Genomic DNA, 16,904 nt, shown 5'->3' on the forward strand with positions numbered 1-16,904 from the left:
AGGGAGGGGTCTGTGCCGGGTCCCTTGATCAGAGAAATGGTGGCTGAAGTAAATGCCACCTTGAAGAGGCACGTAGGGAACAGATACCAGGACTGAGGCCACCAGTCCTGAGGAAGAGGAAGATGGTCAGGGTGCGGGGCAGCTGGAGGGTCCCAGAAGGACACATCCCGGGGCTGGGGTTCCCTCAGAGCTGCTGGGACAGGACCCGCCCCTGGGTGCCAGGCCGGGGAGACGCCGCGGAGGCCCCAGGGTCGCCCAGCCCAGGAGGCAAAGTGCGCTTCCAGGAGCCGGGGCCACAGCGCCCTCTGCTGTCCAGGACGCACTCTCACGGTCTCCTGGGGCCAGAGCAGAGGGAACAGGCAGCCACAGTCCCCGACAACTTGAGGTCCTGGTCCAGTGGCTCAGTGGCCTGAGAGCCCAGAGTCCAGGGCGCTGTGTTTTAGAGAAAGGTGTCTGGTTTCGTCTCAAGGTTACGGACAGGGATGGGGATGCTGTCCTCCTCGCTGGCTCAGAGCATCTTCTCAGAGAAGCCTCTGGGGCCACGACACCTCCCGGGATGTCCCTTCTCCAGGGCGACGAACGTCAGGCTGTGGAAGCTGCTGAGGCCCCAACCCTGGAGCTGGGAGTGGGGCGCCTGGACGTCCTCCAGCCGCGGAGGCAGGGCTGGCTCTCCCCTGCCAGGCCCACTGCCTGTGGTCCCAGGGCGGGGCAGGTTTCTGTCATCCTGCTCATCAGACATCTAGAGGCAGGGGTCACCTGGGGTGGGAGCACGTCGTCCTGCTTCGAGCGTGGTGGCCGTTAGGAAGAGAACCCGCTCTGACTGACCAGAGAGGAGGAGAAACGCCTGTGGGGCCGCCGGGCTCTGCCCTCCCACGTCTGCCCCAGGGGCTCCTCAGCGGAGGCCGGAGGCCGGGTCACCAGCACAGCACCTGCGGACCCCGCCCTCGGGACAAACCAAACAGCTCTCCAGAGGCGCGGCTGCAGGAGGCGCAGGGGCTCAAAGCCGTACGTTAGCACAAGGGCTGGTTAGGGACGGCAAACGGACAGTGGTGGACACTGTGACTCCAAAGTGCCTGTGCTTTAGGCGACCTGAACGCGACACTAACGCCAAGTACGCACAGAACGTTTAAGGACGTGCTGCGGTTCCCAGGGTGGCTACTCCTTGTTCCCTTCTTCCTTCCTTGCCTGTTCTTTCTCCCTCCCTCCCTCTCTCTGCCCCTCACCTGGTGTGTGTGTGTGTGTGTGTGTGTGTGAGTGTGTGTGTGAGTGTGGGAGAGTGTGTGTGTGAGTATTGTGCGTGTGTGTATGTGAGTGTGTGTGTGTGTGCGTGTGTGTGAGTATGAGAGAGTGTGTTATTGAGTGTGTGTGTATGTGAGTATGTGTGTGTGCGTGAGTGTGAGAGAGTGTGAGTGTGTTATTGAGTATGTGCGAGTGTGTGTGTGCATGTGTATTGCTAGTTATGAAACAGGGTCTTGTGCACACTAGGCAAGTGCCACTGAGACACCTCCAGCCCTACAAAAAAATAAGAATGCTGAAAGACAAAGGCTAAGCTAAAATGAAAATATTCTGAAAATACCTGACTAACTGAAAAGAGGACACGGAAGAGGCGAGACACAGAGCAAATACTGACGGGCCTCTCAATAACTGTATTAAACCCATCACGTGCCAGCATCCCACATACAGGACACCTACCCCAAACCCCCAAACTTAAATGGAACAACGCAGTCTCCCTGCGCATACGAGGCACGGACCCTACCACTGAACTGCAGCCTCTAACCCCGACCCTAGCCCCTCCTGAGTGTCACTGGCACGCCATGCCTGCTCCCCACCTCCCTTCCCACACCCGGGGCTGGGGTCTGACTATGTTGGGCAGGTGCAGTGTAGGGGAGAATGGATCCCCTCCACCACCCCAGAAACTTGTGGGGTGACCTCTTAATTGGGGTCCCTTCTGCCTGCACGGGGTGGGCCCACACTCACCTCTCCTCGGCCTCCCCCTCAGGCTCGGGGGCCCAGTGCAGGGCTTCGAGGCCAGGCACGCTCAGCCTCACGCCCTGCTGTGGGCCTCCAGGGTCCAGTAGGGCTGGGTCATCACCGTGGGAGGCCGGTAGCTGCTGCTCTGGAAGGAAGGGGGACTTGGTCCAGGAGGTGCTGCAGGAAGGGACAGGGGGCTGCTGGCAGTCCAGAGGGACTCAGGCTGAGGGAAGAGGAGGAGCGACAGAGAGAAGTCCCTAGACCAGGGAAGGGGACACCCAGGGTCAGACGTGGGGAGGGAGTGCAGAAAGACTCAAAGATGGAGTGAAGATGGGGAGGGACTCAGCAAGACAGGTTCAGAGACGGGGGTGCAAAAGCCATGGGGTGGCCAGCCAGCCTAAGGGACAAGGGCGTCCACCCAGAATGAAAGGCAAAGAGGGAGAGGGAGGCGTGAAGGGTCAAAAGATGGGCAGAAGGAACTGGGGCAGGGGAGCAGCCAGAGGCGGGGGAGCCTGCAGGGCGGAACCTGGTCACTACCTGATGGCCAAGGTGGAGTGAGGTGGGACTGAGTCACAGAAAGACCGGAAGAAGGAGGAGGAGGTGCAGGGCAGAGACAAAGTCTGGCGCCAACTGGGGGCGCCTGTGGGCGGGTGAGTGGCACGCGAGGAGGACACCGCAGGGCGGTGCAGGCCTGCAGTGGCCGCCAGAACCGGGAAGTGAAGAGAGGGGAGAGAAGAGCCAGAAGACAGACGATCCGGGCCAGGGCGGGAGAAAAGGAAGGCCGAAGCCAACGGGTGGGGCCCGAGGTGGGGCCCCAGTTCCGGGCTGGAGTGGAGTCCTCACCGAGGGCGCAGAGACCCGGGGGCGCGGGTTCCAGGCGCGTGCGCCGGCGGCAGGCAGCTTCCCGCAGGTGGCAGGCGCTGGCGTAGAGGATGCCATCGGAGCCGCACACAGGGTGCACGCGGGCGCCGCAGTCCCGAGCGCAGCCGCAGCGTGCAATCGCCTCCCCCTCCTCAGGGGCCACCGCGGGGCCCAGCTCGCCCGGGGACCAGCCTGGGGGACGAGGTAGGGTCTGCTAGGCAGTGGACCCAACCCAAACCTTGTCTGCACTAACTTCCAGGCCTGGAGTGAGGGAAAAGTCCCTGGGGCCAGGACCGCTCCTCCCATAGGGGGGGGAAAGGGAAACGCGACACTTAGTGGGCGATCCTGAGCCCCGACACAGTGGAATTTCATGCAGGTGTCTGCCTAGTACTTAAAAAAATATACATATTTTTTTAAACGCCTAAGTTAAAAACAATCAATTCATTCTAAAAGCAGTTTGGAAATTTAAAAATAGGTGCCCTAAGAGACTCAGGCCGACTCAGCCTTTTGCTGCGGCCATTCTGCGCCACGCACGAAAACCTACAGGCTTCGGGTGAGAAAGGTGACAAAGGCATACGGTGCGCGTCTGCCAATGGGTTCAGCTCCGCACGGTGCTCATTCCCGCCCCACCCCCTTCACGCTCGCCCTCCTCTAAGCCCCGCCCTACCACGCCCCCTTCGCTCTTGCCCTCCTCTAAGCCCCGCCCTACCACGCCCCCTTCACGCTCGCCCTCCTCTAGGCCCCGCCCCGCCCCTCACAAGGCAGCCCCACCCAGCTCAGCCCTGCGGCCCTGCACCCGCACTGCACGGGCCCACCACTGTGCTGCGTCCCCGGACTTCACTGTGCAGTCCCCTTCTGTATCTGACGATCCCTTCTTTCTCTGATCTCAAGAAGACGCCCTTCCGGGAGCCCGCGGGGGTGGGGCAGGGTGGAAGGAGGTCAGTGGTGGGGCGACAGTGGCCCCGTGTACTCACCGCGACCCTGGGCTGGGGCGCGCTCCACCTCGTTGCACGTGGGTCCCACGCACAGCTCCCGGGCAAGTGGGCTGCGCGCGCTGACGTTGTAGAAGCGCGTGGCCTGGAAGGCTGTGAGACGAAGGATAACCAGTGAAAAAGGCAGGGTGAGGAGCAGGCAGGGGGTGCGGGTGGGCGCTGGCCTACCAGGCTCGTAGTAGTCATACACGGAGACTGGCAGCGCCGACGTCCTGCCCACGACGTACTCACGGAGCGCCTGGAACCTCACGCACGTCAGGCACTGGCTGGGGATCTGCAGAGACAGCAGGCAAGCTCAGGCCCTGCTAGCACCACCAGACCCAGGGGGCTGAGCTCAGCCTGTTATGCTCTGGAATGCCTCAAACGTGGGTCCTGAACTGATTTCGGGGTGCCTAGGAGGCACGCAAACCAGAAACCTAAGCCCATCCTCAGTTCTGTGGGTCCATCCCACATGGAGAAAAGTCTCCATGGGAGCCCTGTGGCCTCATCCCGCTGGCTGTCTTGTGTGCACGTGCATGGTGTGTTTGCCCTGCTGTACTCGGGTCTCCCGCATGCTTCTATCCCCCCACAGGAAACCCCCCATCGGCAGTCACTACCTGTTCCCCTCCCCCAGCCCCTGGCAGCCACTGATCAGTCTCTATGATTCGCCTGTTCTGGACACTAGGATGTCAACAGAATCATACACGAGGGGCCTTGGTGTCTGGTTTCTTTCCCACAGCATGGATCAATGCTCCATTCCTGTTTATAAAAGAACACGATTCCGCTGCTCCCCTCCCCACTCTTCCACCAAGATCCATCCATCGGGCACAGAGCCATCAGCAGCACCAGCTCTGCCTGCAACTCTCCCGCCCGTGTGTCTTTGAGGGCATGAGAGAGTTGCTCGACCTGGAAGCCTCTTCCATGACTCCAGCTAGCCGTACCTCATCAAAATAGAAGAGAACCCTGCGTCCGGCCACCTCGTACCTCTTCATCCCGACGTGTCTGTCAAGCAGCAGCTGTCAAGCAAGAGAGAAGCAGGTCCATCCTGGCGGCCCCTCTGCACCTCACTGATCACTTCTTCCCTGATCTTGGGGCCCTCACTGGTCAGCAGGAGGCAGGAAGCCAAAGCTCTGAGATATTTGGGGGTCTGCCCATGGCCATCCAGCAAGCCCTCATAGGCCAGGGTCTAGGTGGGCCTGGCTAGGCCTGGGGATGATGGTCAAGGCCCCCCAGCCATGGCAGCCCCTTAGAACTCAGGAGAGGGGATTGAAGACTGAGTACCTTTGCCCAGAGCACCAGCCTCCCCTCCCTCCAGCTTCCTCTAATTCAGCCGTAGGCTCGCCCAGGTCTCTCAGGGGTGTGATGCGCTGCCTGGTCCCTGCTACCTCCTCCTGCCTCACCTGTACCATGCAACCTGCCCCCTCGGTCGGGTTTGTCTTTTCAGTGGTTGACTGACACCCGGCCGACATGCCCAGGTCTCTGAGCTACCTGCCCCCGCCAACCACGAAGTTCTTCCTCTGCGCCCCACCGCCTTCCCCACCTTCCTCTCCCACACTGCAAAGCTCCTCTGACCCCAGGAGTCCTTGCTTCTTGCTGCTCTTCCTGCAAGCCCTCCCCTGGGGCTCAGCTGTGGCCTCAGGCATGACAGCTAGCTCCCTACGCCCTTCTTTCTTCCCCTGCAAAACAGCAACGTGAGACTGGTCTATCTTGAGGGTGGCAGCCAGTCTCTGAGAACCCTGGCACTGCACTCCAGCCACATCTTTGCTAAAGTTAGGGCGGTCCAAGGGGAGATCTGCCTGAAGGAAGAGCCACACTCTGCTCCACTGTCCCTCAGGAGGCAGGTGACCATCTTTGCCCAGAGAAGCAAAATAAACAAACAAAAACAGAAAGTCAAGATGATGCCCGCAGAGTTGTACGAGAGGCTTGAGCTACCAGCCAAGGTGCCCCCTGGTGCTCAGGCCCTGCCCACTCGCTGCTCAGAGGCCCTCTGCCACCTACCTGGCCTCCTGGCCTTACCTGCTCCAGGCTCTCAATGTCAGCCCGAAAACCCGACAGCAGAGGTACCTCGAGGACAGCCATGTTGGAAGACCCCGTGTGCAGCCACCTTCCAAGGAGAGGAGAGGGCGGGGCTGCGGGCCTGGACTCAAGCCCCTAGGTGGAATTCATGGTCCCCCTTGTCCCCTGAAGTCCACCCTGGGCCTGGCCAGCAGGCCTTTTGTGCCAGCTCTGTCAGCCTGTTCCACAGCCAGGAGGCCAAGGCCACAAGGAAAGAGCCTCGTCCAAGTCTCTCAAAGGGGGACATCCCACCCTATGCCCCAGCCTGGGAAACAGCAGGGAGCCCTACTCGGGAGGTGGTTCCATGGGGCAGCCAGAGCCCAGGTACTGGACCTCGCCTCCTCCACAGGGGACCCAGGCAAGTCACCCCCTAGCTCCCGCCCTCACCTTCTTCTATGGCTTGGATGGGGGTAGCTGGAATCTTGGTGTTGGGGACAAGGAAGGGGAGGCTGACCAGAACAGAAACTGCAGGCTGTGAACCAGAGGGAAAGGGTGCTGCAGCCCCTGGGGTGGGGGCGAGGCCAGCCTGGATCAGCGTGGCGCACAGTGAGATTTTTCTAACACCTCTCGGGAGGAACCAAGGCGTCCCCAGCAGGGCTGAAGTGTCCAGCTGGATCAGACCCAACAGCCTCCCCTTCCCCTGCATTCTGAGTCTCACACTGGGACAGAAAACTGTAGCTGGGGGGTCAGGGAGCCAGGATCCACTGCTTGGGGGCTTGAGCCTTCTGGTCTTTATTCACCAGACGGAACTTCTAAGACACGGACAGACCTTGGGCATACGAGGGTCACGGTCAGGGCAGGTGCTTGGACAGCTTGATGTGCCACTGGTACCACGGCAACCACTCATCATCCATCCTCCTCTAGAGTCCCAGGTCTTTGTAGAGGCAACAAGCATCCTTGTCGCCAAGGCAACAAGCATCCTTTTAGGGTGAGGACCACTGTGGTTGGGTTCCAGGCTCACGATCAGAAACCAAGGGCCCTGGAGCTGGTGTATCAGGCAGGGACCAGCGTGCCAGCCACATATGGCTGTCCCCACCCCGCCCGGCTACTCTGATCGTCACTGGGTCTGTTGTATCCAATCGGAACATCTCCTTTACTTACTTTCATGTCAAAAACCGTCACTGAGCACTTGCCTGGTGAGAGACAGGAGCCAGAAGGTCCCTGGGCAGCCTGGGCTGGGTGCCTGCGGCCAGGCAAGCAGCTCACCTGGTGCACACCTCCAGCAGCACCTTGTACTCCTGGCGATGCTGGTCGGCGGCTGGGTCGTCATCCTCAGCCAGGCGCCGCTCCCCACCACGGAGGGCCTCAGCTGAGGCAGGCACGGGGGACGGGGGCCCCTCGGCCTCGAGTTCCTCGAGGCTCACAAGCAACTGGAATGCAGGCTTGGTCACTGGGTCGGGCACGTTGTAGGTGACCTCGATCTGGGGGTGTCACAGGACACGCTTAGGGGACCCAGTCCCTGCCTAACAGGCGTGGGCTGGAGGAAGAGAAAGTGGGGTGACTGGCAAGGTGGAGGTGCCCCAAATTATGACACCAATACCAGTGACAGTTCCAAGGACAATGATTAGCCAGCCACCAGCCTGGGAACCACTGACGTGGGTGTGGGCACGACTGTCCGTCCAGCTTCTGCTCTTTGGGTGCAGAGCTGGGCTCACAGCTCCATCGGGTTCTCCTCCTGTCCTCTGAGGGGTCTGGGCTCCCATTTTAGAGCTGGGAAGGCTGAGGCCAGCGAGGGCCACGGAAGACAACTTGCTTTCCAACCACCAGCCAGAACTCATGGACTCCCCTGCCCCAGTCCCGTCTGGGGTAAATCCCAGAACGTGACGGATGGTGAGCTGAGGGTCAAGGACCAGCTGGACTCCAGGCTGAGCTTCCCTGTGGAGGCCACTGCAGGGGGATTAACCTGTGCCACTGGGCGAAGCCCACAGTGTGCAGCTGGGGTCTGTTGTGCTCAGATCTACTGGGTGAGGATCAGATGGGTTTTCCTGGGGGATCGCCAAAGACCCTACATCTGAGGGGACCCGGGCTGCAGCTGACAGCCTGCCCTGGAGTCTCGCACGTCCTTCCACACGCCTGAGCTGAGGCTGAGCTTGAGCCCAGAGGCCCGCAGCCTCCCACAGCCTCACCTGCATCAGGCAGCAGCCGTCTCCCTTGGCGCTCACAAACAGCCCGGTGGGGAGGCTGGGGATCTGGAGAGACAAGACCCGTGAGGCACCGCCCACTCCTCTGCCAAGACTCGCACCCCAGCTCCGGGAACACGCACCGCCGCCATCCGCAGAACCTTCCGGTTGGCCCTGTGCAGCTGGAAGGTCTCCTGGTAGTCCAGGTTGGTGGAGGCCAAGGAGACAGTGAGGTTGGTGCCACCAGCATAGGACAAGATGGCATACTCTGCCAAGGCCTGCAGAGCCACGCAGGTGTCCTGGGAAGAGACTGCTGTTAGCCCGGGGAGGAGCTGGCCGGCCGCCCCATCCAGGGAAGCCTAACAAAAGACGGGGCTGGAATGGAGACGGAACCAGGTACAGACCCGTGGGACTGAGATCCCAGGAGAGTTGAGTAGGTGTCCCCATGGAGGCAGGGGCTGGGCTCCCATGGAGGGTCCAGGACCCCTGTCCCTTGACCCCTACCCACTCTTGGGTTCTGTGACCCCAAGGCTGCAGCCCTGCAGTGACCCTGCCCAGACCCAGTCCCTTCCACCGGCCCTGCCCGGCTCACCTGAGTGGAAGAGAAGCCCCCAAGCGCGTTCCGCTGCTGGGACAGCCACTTCACCACTGGCAGGGCAGCGGCCACGTCACCCAGGAGGGTGTAGGTCAGCAGGGCATAGGCGGTCATCTCCACCTCTGCCGAGACCACTGCAACGGAAGAGCCAGCTGGGCACTGGCAACCCCGGAACCCAGGTCTCTGTGATACAGAGGCAGCCACTGAGGCAGGCCCAGCGGGGCTGGGACAGCCGGTACCTGACTGGGAGACCCCATCCCCGAAGCTCAGGAATGCGTCCTTGTCCACGCCGCGGGAACCTGTCAGGCTCCAGTGGGTGACCCCATCTGCAAGGACAAAGCTAGTCAGGAGCCAGAACCCCACCCGGCACTCAGCCTGGCCTCCCATGGTGGGTGTCTGTGTGCCTGGTATGAAGAGGAGATACTGGGGGACTAGGCCTCAGTGGGACAGGTGCCACGGGAGAGACGGTTGAAGGGCCTCAGGGTTCCAGCTCACATTTTCAAACACAAAGCAGCCCAGTCTTTCTTGCGCCCTGGCAGACATCACTAATCAATGGCCACCTTCACCTTCCCCAGCCCTGGGAAGACATCACTAATCGATGGCTGCCTTCCCCTGCCCTGGCAGACATCACTAAGCGATGGCTTTCTTCCCCTGCCCTGGCAGACATCACTAATCGATGGCTTTCTTCCCCTGCCCTGGCAGACATCACTAAGCAATGGCTTTCCTCCAGGCTGGGTACTGCTGCAGCCCCAAATGCTCATAGTCCAGGAGGCCATTCCCTCTTACAGGTGGAGGAGTCCTCCAAGGACTCTGATCTCCTGTGAGGTGTCAGGCCCTCAAACCTGGAGAGAACCAGCCCTGCCCCCAACCTCCCACCCTAACCCCTGATCCTAAGCATTAGGTCTTAAAGAGACAATGCATCAGCTGACTTTAGCATTCTACATTTGAACCTCTCTCCCCATAAGCAGTGAAAGCAATTCTTCAGCTGATGCCGAAGCAAAGAAGGGGAGGCAGCAGCGGCTGAGGGCAGGACCACTGAGTTGGGGGTGGGGGAAGGGATTTGGTTGGGAGCATCTGGACAAATGGGGGCTTGATGACCAGGGCTCCCTGAACACAAAGGGCGATCATCTTGCATTTGGGAAATGACACCCCAAAGATGGACAATGCATTCTTCCGGAGGCTCACCCACGTGGAGGGGACAGTGGGGGTCTACCTCAGCCCTCCCAGTGACCCCGATGGGGTAGTTTTTAGGAAGTTTGGGTGAGTCTCTCTCCAAGACCGCTGACACTGCCCTTCCTGGGGGGTCAGATCCCCACTTCACAGGCACGGGAAATGCTCGGGCATGTTCAACCTTGGACAGAACACTTCATCCCACCAAGTGGCTGGCTGGTCGGCACTGAGCCAGCGAAGGATGCCTCCTGAGTTGCACACGTGGTTCAAGAGCTATCTAGGGGGCTCCGAGTGGGCTGTCCCACACGGTGGCCTCCAGGCAGGTGGGTAGGGGACGCCTACCCTGCGTGATGGCGAGGCTGCGGAGCTTGCGCAGTGCCTCAGGGGCCGCGGGGCTGCGTAGCAGGGTCAGCGCGTAGGCCATCAGTGCACGGCTGTAGGGATCGGTGGCCAGGGGCCCCCTGGACTCCAGGAAGCGTCTTGCTTTGGCAATGGCGGCCCTCTCCTCCTGCAGAGTGGGGTGACACCCACAGCTCTGGGCGCTCGCAGCCCTTCACTCGTCATCCTGTGGCTCCCTCTGCCTGCAGAACCTGAGGTCAAGCCCCGCCTCCTTCCTTCTCAGCCCCTTCTTCCAAATGAAGTCTGGGCAGGATGCTCGAGGATGCGCCAGATGGATGCAAAGACGCTCCAGGGGAGCAGGAAGAGCCCTGGCAACCCTGTCCCGCTCCCACCCATGGCCAAGTCTTCATGAAGACATCTGGCCTCTAAGACCCCCAGCCCAGGCCCTCTCCCCTCTCCAGGCCCAGAGTCAAGAGGTGCCTCTGCAGAGACCTCCTCAGGTCCCCTAGAATATGACCTGCTGGAAGTCATGGGCACAGTCATCACCTAATGACAGGCTTGGTTCAGAGGAGGTTCCAAATAATTCGACTTCATGGGAAAGAATGACTGTTTAAAGCAGGAACCAACTCAGCAAATGAGCAGAGATGCTCTGGTGGCCCCTGGTAGAAGCCATGGGGTTAGGATAACGCTGCTTTAGTAAAGCTGTGACCACAGAAGGAACACTTCCCAACGCTTCTGATCTTTACCGCAGGACAAAGCATGCAGACCGTCCCTGTGGCGGGGTGTGAGCTGAACCTCCCCAGACAGGAGGTGGGGAGGAAGAGGGCAGGGTAGCAGAAGCCAGGTCTGACCCCCGAGTCCAGCACTGGCCCCGACACCATTTCAGGGGCAGAGACCCTGCCCATCTGCTGCTGTTGCTAAGAAACTCCATTATCTACAGATGAGTGTTCACAGCCAGGCTCAGAGGAACCGAGGCCTTTTTTTTTTTTTTTTTTTGGGGGGGGTGGGCAGTGCCCCAAGCTCATCTGATTCCAGTGCAGGTGCAGTGGGTTGAATGGCCCCCCCCAAAAGATATGTCCCCTGGCACCTGGAAATGTGCTCTTACTTGGGTAGCCTCTGTTTTCTTTTTGGCAGTGCTGGGGACCGAACCCAGGACCTCACACATGCTAGGTAAGTGCTCTACCACTGAGCCACATCTCAGCCCAGTGTGATCTTATTTGGAAAGGTCTTCACAAAAATAGTTAAGAATCTTGAGACGAGATCATTCTGGATTAGAGTGACCCTAAATCCAAAGACAAGTATCCTTAAAAGGAAAGAAGACAGACTTAAAATCAGCATATAGTGTCACAGCCACGTCAATGTTTATAGCAGCTCAATTCAATATAGTTAAGCTATGGAACCAACCTAGGTGCCCTTCAACAGATAAATGGATAAAGAAAATGTGGTACATATACACAATGGAATATTATTCAGCCTTAAAGAAGAATGGAATTACGGCATCTTCCAGTAAATGGATGGAACTGGGGACTATCGTGCTAAGTGAAATAAGCCAAAACCCCCCAAAAAACCAAAGGCCAAATGTTCTCTCTGATATGAGGATGTTAACACACAAAAGGGGGTGGGTGGGTGGAGGGAAGAATAATAGTTCCCTGGGTTAGACGAAGGGGAATGAAGGGAAGGGAAAGGGGACGGGAATAGGAAAGACAGTGGAACGGATCGGACCTCACTTTCCTAGGTTCATGTATGAATACACCACAGTGAAACTCCACATCATGTTCAATCATGAGAATGGGAAGTTCTACTCCATGTGTGTACAATATGTCAAAATACACTCTACTGTCATGTACAGCTACAGAGAACAAATAAAATGAAGTCGTTAAGGTCTTTCAAAAAAAAAAAAAAGGAGGGGAGAGGAGGAACCTTGGAGGTGATCTTGGAGGCAGACATTGGAATGATGTGGCCACAAGCCAAGGAATGTCCAGAGCCACCAGAAACTGGAAGAAGCAAAGCAAGCCACTCCCTAGTGCCTTTGGAGTTGGGGTGGCTCTTCCAGCACCTCACTTTCAGACTTTGGGCTTCAAAGCTGTTAGAATGGATTCCTGTTGTTTTGAGCCACCTCGTTTGCTACAGATCCCAAGGAAACTAAGACAGCATGTCCTGCCTCCTAGGGGAGCCACCTCGGAGACTCGGGGCCCGAAGATTGGGGAGAACTCAGTTTTCCTCGGGGTGGGGAATAGAGTTGGGAGGACCTGAGAAGGCAGAGAAAGAGTTTTGTGGGCACTGGGGTGTCCTCGGGATGGGAGGGGGTGGAGAGTTTGCTGAGGGCCAGGTGGCTCGACTCCGAGAAGGACAGTCCAGAGCACAACGACGAGAGTCTGAGGAGGTTCCCTGCAGAGCTGCCGTCTAGGGCGTCCATGTCGGCAAACCACCCGCATGTCAGCGGTGGGAGGCACAGTGACCTGGGCAAAGGCCGGGGGTACCGGGGCCCGTGGTGAACCGGCCTCCCTTTCTGTAAACTCCATAGCCTCAGATGTGACCAACCATGGGTCAAAAGTATTTCATTAAAAAATGGTGTCTATCCTGAACATGTACAGACTTTTTTCTCATTATGATTCCCTCACCAAGACCACATAACAACTATTTCTGTGACACGTCCATTGTGGTGGTGTTCTAAGTCATCCACAGATGATCTAAAATCTGTGTGCAGGTCCCGTGTAAATACTCTGCCATTTTGCAGAAAGGACTTCAGTATCTGCATGGGTCCTGGAACCAGCCACTCATGGATGCTCCGTGGAGGACTGTATGAGAAACAGCATCTGCAATAGAGCTTTAGGATCGATTCCTAGCAAAGAGCTGTGCATGTACGAAACACTCTTTCTGTCTCTCTCAGACAAGTAGATGTCATCTCTGGATAAGGACAGATGAAGCCAAGCCCCACGGACTCCTCTGAGGACTGGGGAACTCAGGGTGGGAAGGAGGTATGTCCACAGGACACCTTTCGATACTGTTTAAGTGGGATGCATAAAATCTCACCTCACACAGCATGCTCTAAGCTATGTTTAGAATAACTTCCAACTTCTTGGCGACCCCTGCAAAGCTTGCTGCAGTCTGCCTGTGGTCTTGATGACCTCTTCTCCCCATTCTCCCTCCCACATCAGTCAACCACACTGGCCTTGCTCTTCCTCATGGTAAGTATGTTCCACCCCAGGACCTTTGCACTTGCACTCCTTTGACAAGAGGCGATCTTCTCCAATATTTCCCATGGCTGCTCCCTTCTCATCATTTAGGTCTCAACTTTTTCTTCCATTCCACAAATATTTATGGGACACACACTATGTCCAAGGCAATATACTAGCTGCTGGGTATATACAGTAATAAGAGACAAAAACACCAGCCCTCTGAAGGCTTATATTTTTATCAGAAGGGGAAATACCACTCTTCAGAGAGCTCTTCCCTAACCATTTTGGATGACTTGTATAATTTTTTACAATGCTGGAAAGGAACCTATAGTCTCACCCGAGCTAGACAAGTGCTTGATCACAGAGTTACACCCTCAGTCCACAAGATTCTTTTTTATTTTCTTCACAGAACCTATTGAGACCTGTAAATTTCCTATAGAAAAGGGCTCCCTGCATGCCCAGAATAGAAAGCAGAAAAAAAAAATCCTCCTTTCCCAGTATATGTCGTAAAAGCACAAATTGCTGTGGACAAAGAGAAAACCTGATAACTTCCAGGGGAAAGAAAAATCCATTTTCAAAGGACAAGTACTCAGAATGACAACAGACTTCCCAACAGAACACTGGAAACCAGAAGATAATGGAATGTCATCCTGTATCTTACAGGAAAGTAATCTCCAATAGAAATCCTATTCTCAGCCCAACTATCACTCAAATGTTGGAACAGAATGAGAATATTTTCAGACATGCAAGACCTCAAAAGTTGACCTCCCAATACTTTTTCTCAGTGCAGCAGGCTCTCCATATCTGCAGGTTCTGCATCCATAGATCCAACTAGCCAGGAATAAAAAATATTTAGAAAAAAATTCCAAAAAGCAAAACTTGAGTCTGCCACAGGCCATGAAATATTCTGAATCCACGCAAAAGAACTGATACGTAGGCAATGTATGAGGTAGTCTATGTCACAGAGATGATTTAAAGTACATGTGAAGATGTGCCTAGGTTCTCTGCCAACGCAGTCCATAAAATTATGGAAAAGACTTGAATTTCACATTCATGGATTTTGGTATCCAGGGAGGATCCTGGAAGCAATCCCCTTTGGACACCTGGGGACAAGAGGAAATCAGAGAAAAGGGAGGAAGAAAGAGAGGAAGGGGTCCAGCAGACAGGGCGCTACTGTGCCTCGGCCTGCGTGCTGCTCACCTCAGCTGGAGTGACAGTCAAAGGCACTGGCAGGGACATCAGGAGAGCTCACTTAAGAGATGACCCAATGTCTGTTAAACTTCCATGGGAGATTTTTGGTGACAACATAAGGAATGTTATGGATTAAACGTTTGTGTCCCCCAGAATTCACACTGAAGCTCTAACCCCTAGTACGATAGTGGGAGGTGAGGTTTAGATGAGGTCGTGAAGGTGGGACCCCCAAGATGGGATTAGTGTCCTTGGAATTCCCCATCTATGTGCACACGCTAAGGAAAGGTCGTGTGTGCACGCAGTGAGAAGGCAGGCGCACCGGGAAGAGAACCCACACCAAGAGCTGATCTGCCTGCACCTTGATCGTGGGTTTCACAGCCTTAGAAACGTTAGCAATAAATGTCTGTGGCGTGATCCACTCAGCCCACGCTCTTATTATAGCAGCCCAACTAAGACAGATTAGGACCTCAGCATACAAATTCAGGAGGGGACATGATCCATCCCATAACACAGGCCCAGGGACCTCCTAGGCAAGGGCACAGGACACAGAAGGTCTCCTAGCCCCGTCAGTGGAGTCTGGGTTGCCTCGGACCATCTAAGCCCCATCTGGGTCCAGTACCCACTATCCTTGAACATTCTAGACCCTCTCCGCACCCCAAACACGCAAGAGACTAACATTCGTATGCAGTTCTGTGAAGTCGGCCCCTGGGCCACTGGCCAGGAACCTAAGCTAGCCTGAAGGGCTTCCCGAAGTGGGGTTGGTGGCTGTGGACAGTCCTGGCGGTCTTTATCCTCCGGACACCACTCCCCCCTGCCCGCCACTGTGATTTGGATGAGGGTCCCCCAAGGCCCACGAGTTGAAGGCTTGGTCACAAGGGTGGTGCTATTGAGAGGTGCTGTGGACCTTTACAAGATGTCCCAGGGAAGTCCCTGGGTCACTGGGGGCATGCCATCAAAGGAGACGGGAGCATCCTGGTCTCTTCCTCTTCCTCTCTGCTTCCTGGTTCAAGAGGTGAGCAGTTTGCTGCACCACGTGCTCCTGCTGTGATGCGCTGCCTCACCACAGGCTCCAAGAAACCCATCATGGACTGGAACTCCAAAACCATTAGCCAAAATAAACCTTTTCTCTTTATAAGTGAATTGCCTCAGGTATTTCATTATAGTGATAAAAAGCTAATATACCTCCCAACATGTGCCAATTCTGCCCCCATGGTTACCACAGGGGTCTCCTCTGCTTAGGCTTAGAAGGTGGATGTTCTGTGACCACAGTCTATGAAAAGTTTGAAAGATCCTCATTCATGAGTAAAAGGAAAGTAATGAGGAAGAAATAAATCCTGCCATAAGGGGGTTCCTCCAGTCCCATCCCTGGTCCCCAGTCTCCCAGGACTCCACCTGGGCTCACCTCGGACACTGTGCCAGTCTCCAGGAGAGCAGCCACCACGTAGGCGGTCAGCGGGACTGTGCCGTGGATCCCACCCTGCAAGAGAACGCACAGGTTCACCCCTGTCCCAAAGGGGACAGCCCACCTCCCGCCATAGCCCTGCCTCCACCATGGCCCCTCCTCCCTCTATAACCCTGACCATCACCCAACACTGGCCTAAGCCCTGCTCGGGTCCCGCCCCTCCTCACATCTCTAGCACCCCGCCCCAGGCCCCGCCCCTGCTCAGGCCCCACACCTCACCCAGCGCAGGCCACGCCCCCACTGCCCAGCCCCGCCTCCAGGCTTAGTCTGTGCTTCCTCCAGCCCTGCTCTAAGGAGCAGGACAGGGTGGGCAGGCCGCGAGGTCACTCACCTGGATGTCCTTGTTCAGGATCCTGCCCACCGCGGGGAAGGCGCCATCAGCTCCCTGCTGCTGGATGATCCAGCCCTTGGCAGCTGCCAGCTCCTGGGGGTCGATGAATATGAAGCTCCGGGCCTGCGCAAAGGACTTCAGGACAAAGGCCGTGAGCCTGAAAGAGCACAAGGTGGGGGTGGGGGTGTGTCACAGAACACGTCGCCTCTCCACGTGCTGGGCAAGGGACAGCAAGCAGGCTCCCTGCACCGCTGGAGGCTCTGTTTCCTCATCCGTGAGCCGGGAGGGGCCCACACCACCTCCACAGGCCTCTGTGAGCACTCCATGCACGAGGGAGGGCACCGTGCCAGCACCCAGAGGGGCCTCACGAGGGCTCGGGCCCCCTCTGTCTGGACCCCTCAGCCCAGTGCTACTGGCCCAGCACTCAGGCCTTCTCTGAGAGCTGGCTTAGCCTTGCCTCGGCTGCCACTTGAGAGAGGCCCTGTAGGTACCTACCCAAAGACATCCCTTGCTTGTTCCTCGCCAAAGACCCATGATCTTCTTCAGAAGTTATGACCCTCCCTTGGGGGCCTGGGCCCCTGAGGGCCCGTCTGTGACATTCTAATCCCTAAACTGGGAATGGCTTTGAAATGGGCACAATACTGGGAGCGGGTGCAGCC

At 57.1% G+C, this 16,904-nt stretch overlaps 1 protein-coding gene across 1 annotated transcript in view; it reads right to left on the bottom strand.

Annotated features, from left to right (window-relative positions):
- Positions 1–580: 580 nt before the first annotated feature.
- Cpamd8 (C3 and PZP like alpha-2-macroglobulin domain containing 8) overlaps positions 581–16,904 on the bottom strand; it is a 76,722-nt gene continuing 60,398 nt past the window's right edge. The window contains exons 28-42 of the mRNA XM_047531901.1: positions 16,246–16,402; positions 15,855–15,929; positions 10,086–10,251; positions 8,813–8,899; positions 8,571–8,707; positions 8,122–8,277; positions 7,985–8,047; positions 7,065–7,279; positions 5,820–5,907; positions 4,745–4,819; positions 3,993–4,098; positions 3,807–3,917; positions 2,815–3,024; positions 1,978–2,116; positions 581–820 (exon numbers count right to left, since the gene is read on the bottom strand). Coding sequence (XP_047387857.1) covers positions 799–820; positions 1,978–2,116; positions 2,815–3,024; positions 3,807–3,917; positions 3,993–4,098; positions 4,745–4,819; positions 5,820–5,907; positions 7,065–7,279; positions 7,985–8,047; positions 8,122–8,277; positions 8,571–8,707; positions 8,813–8,899; positions 10,086–10,251; positions 15,855–15,929; positions 16,246–16,402 — 1,807 coding nt within the window. The 3' untranslated portion in view covers positions 581–798. The remainder of the gene's footprint in view (positions 821–1,977; positions 2,117–2,814; positions 3,025–3,806; positions 3,918–3,992; positions 4,099–4,744; positions 4,820–5,819; positions 5,908–7,064; positions 7,280–7,984; positions 8,048–8,121; positions 8,278–8,570; positions 8,708–8,812; positions 8,900–10,085; positions 10,252–15,854; positions 15,930–16,245; positions 16,403–16,904) is intronic.

This window comes from Sciurus carolinensis, chromosome 17 (assembly GCF_902686445.1).
Source record: "Sciurus carolinensis chromosome 17, mSciCar1.2, whole genome shotgun sequence".
Taxonomy (NCBI): Eukaryota; Metazoa; Chordata; class Mammalia; order Rodentia; family Sciuridae; genus Sciurus; species Sciurus carolinensis.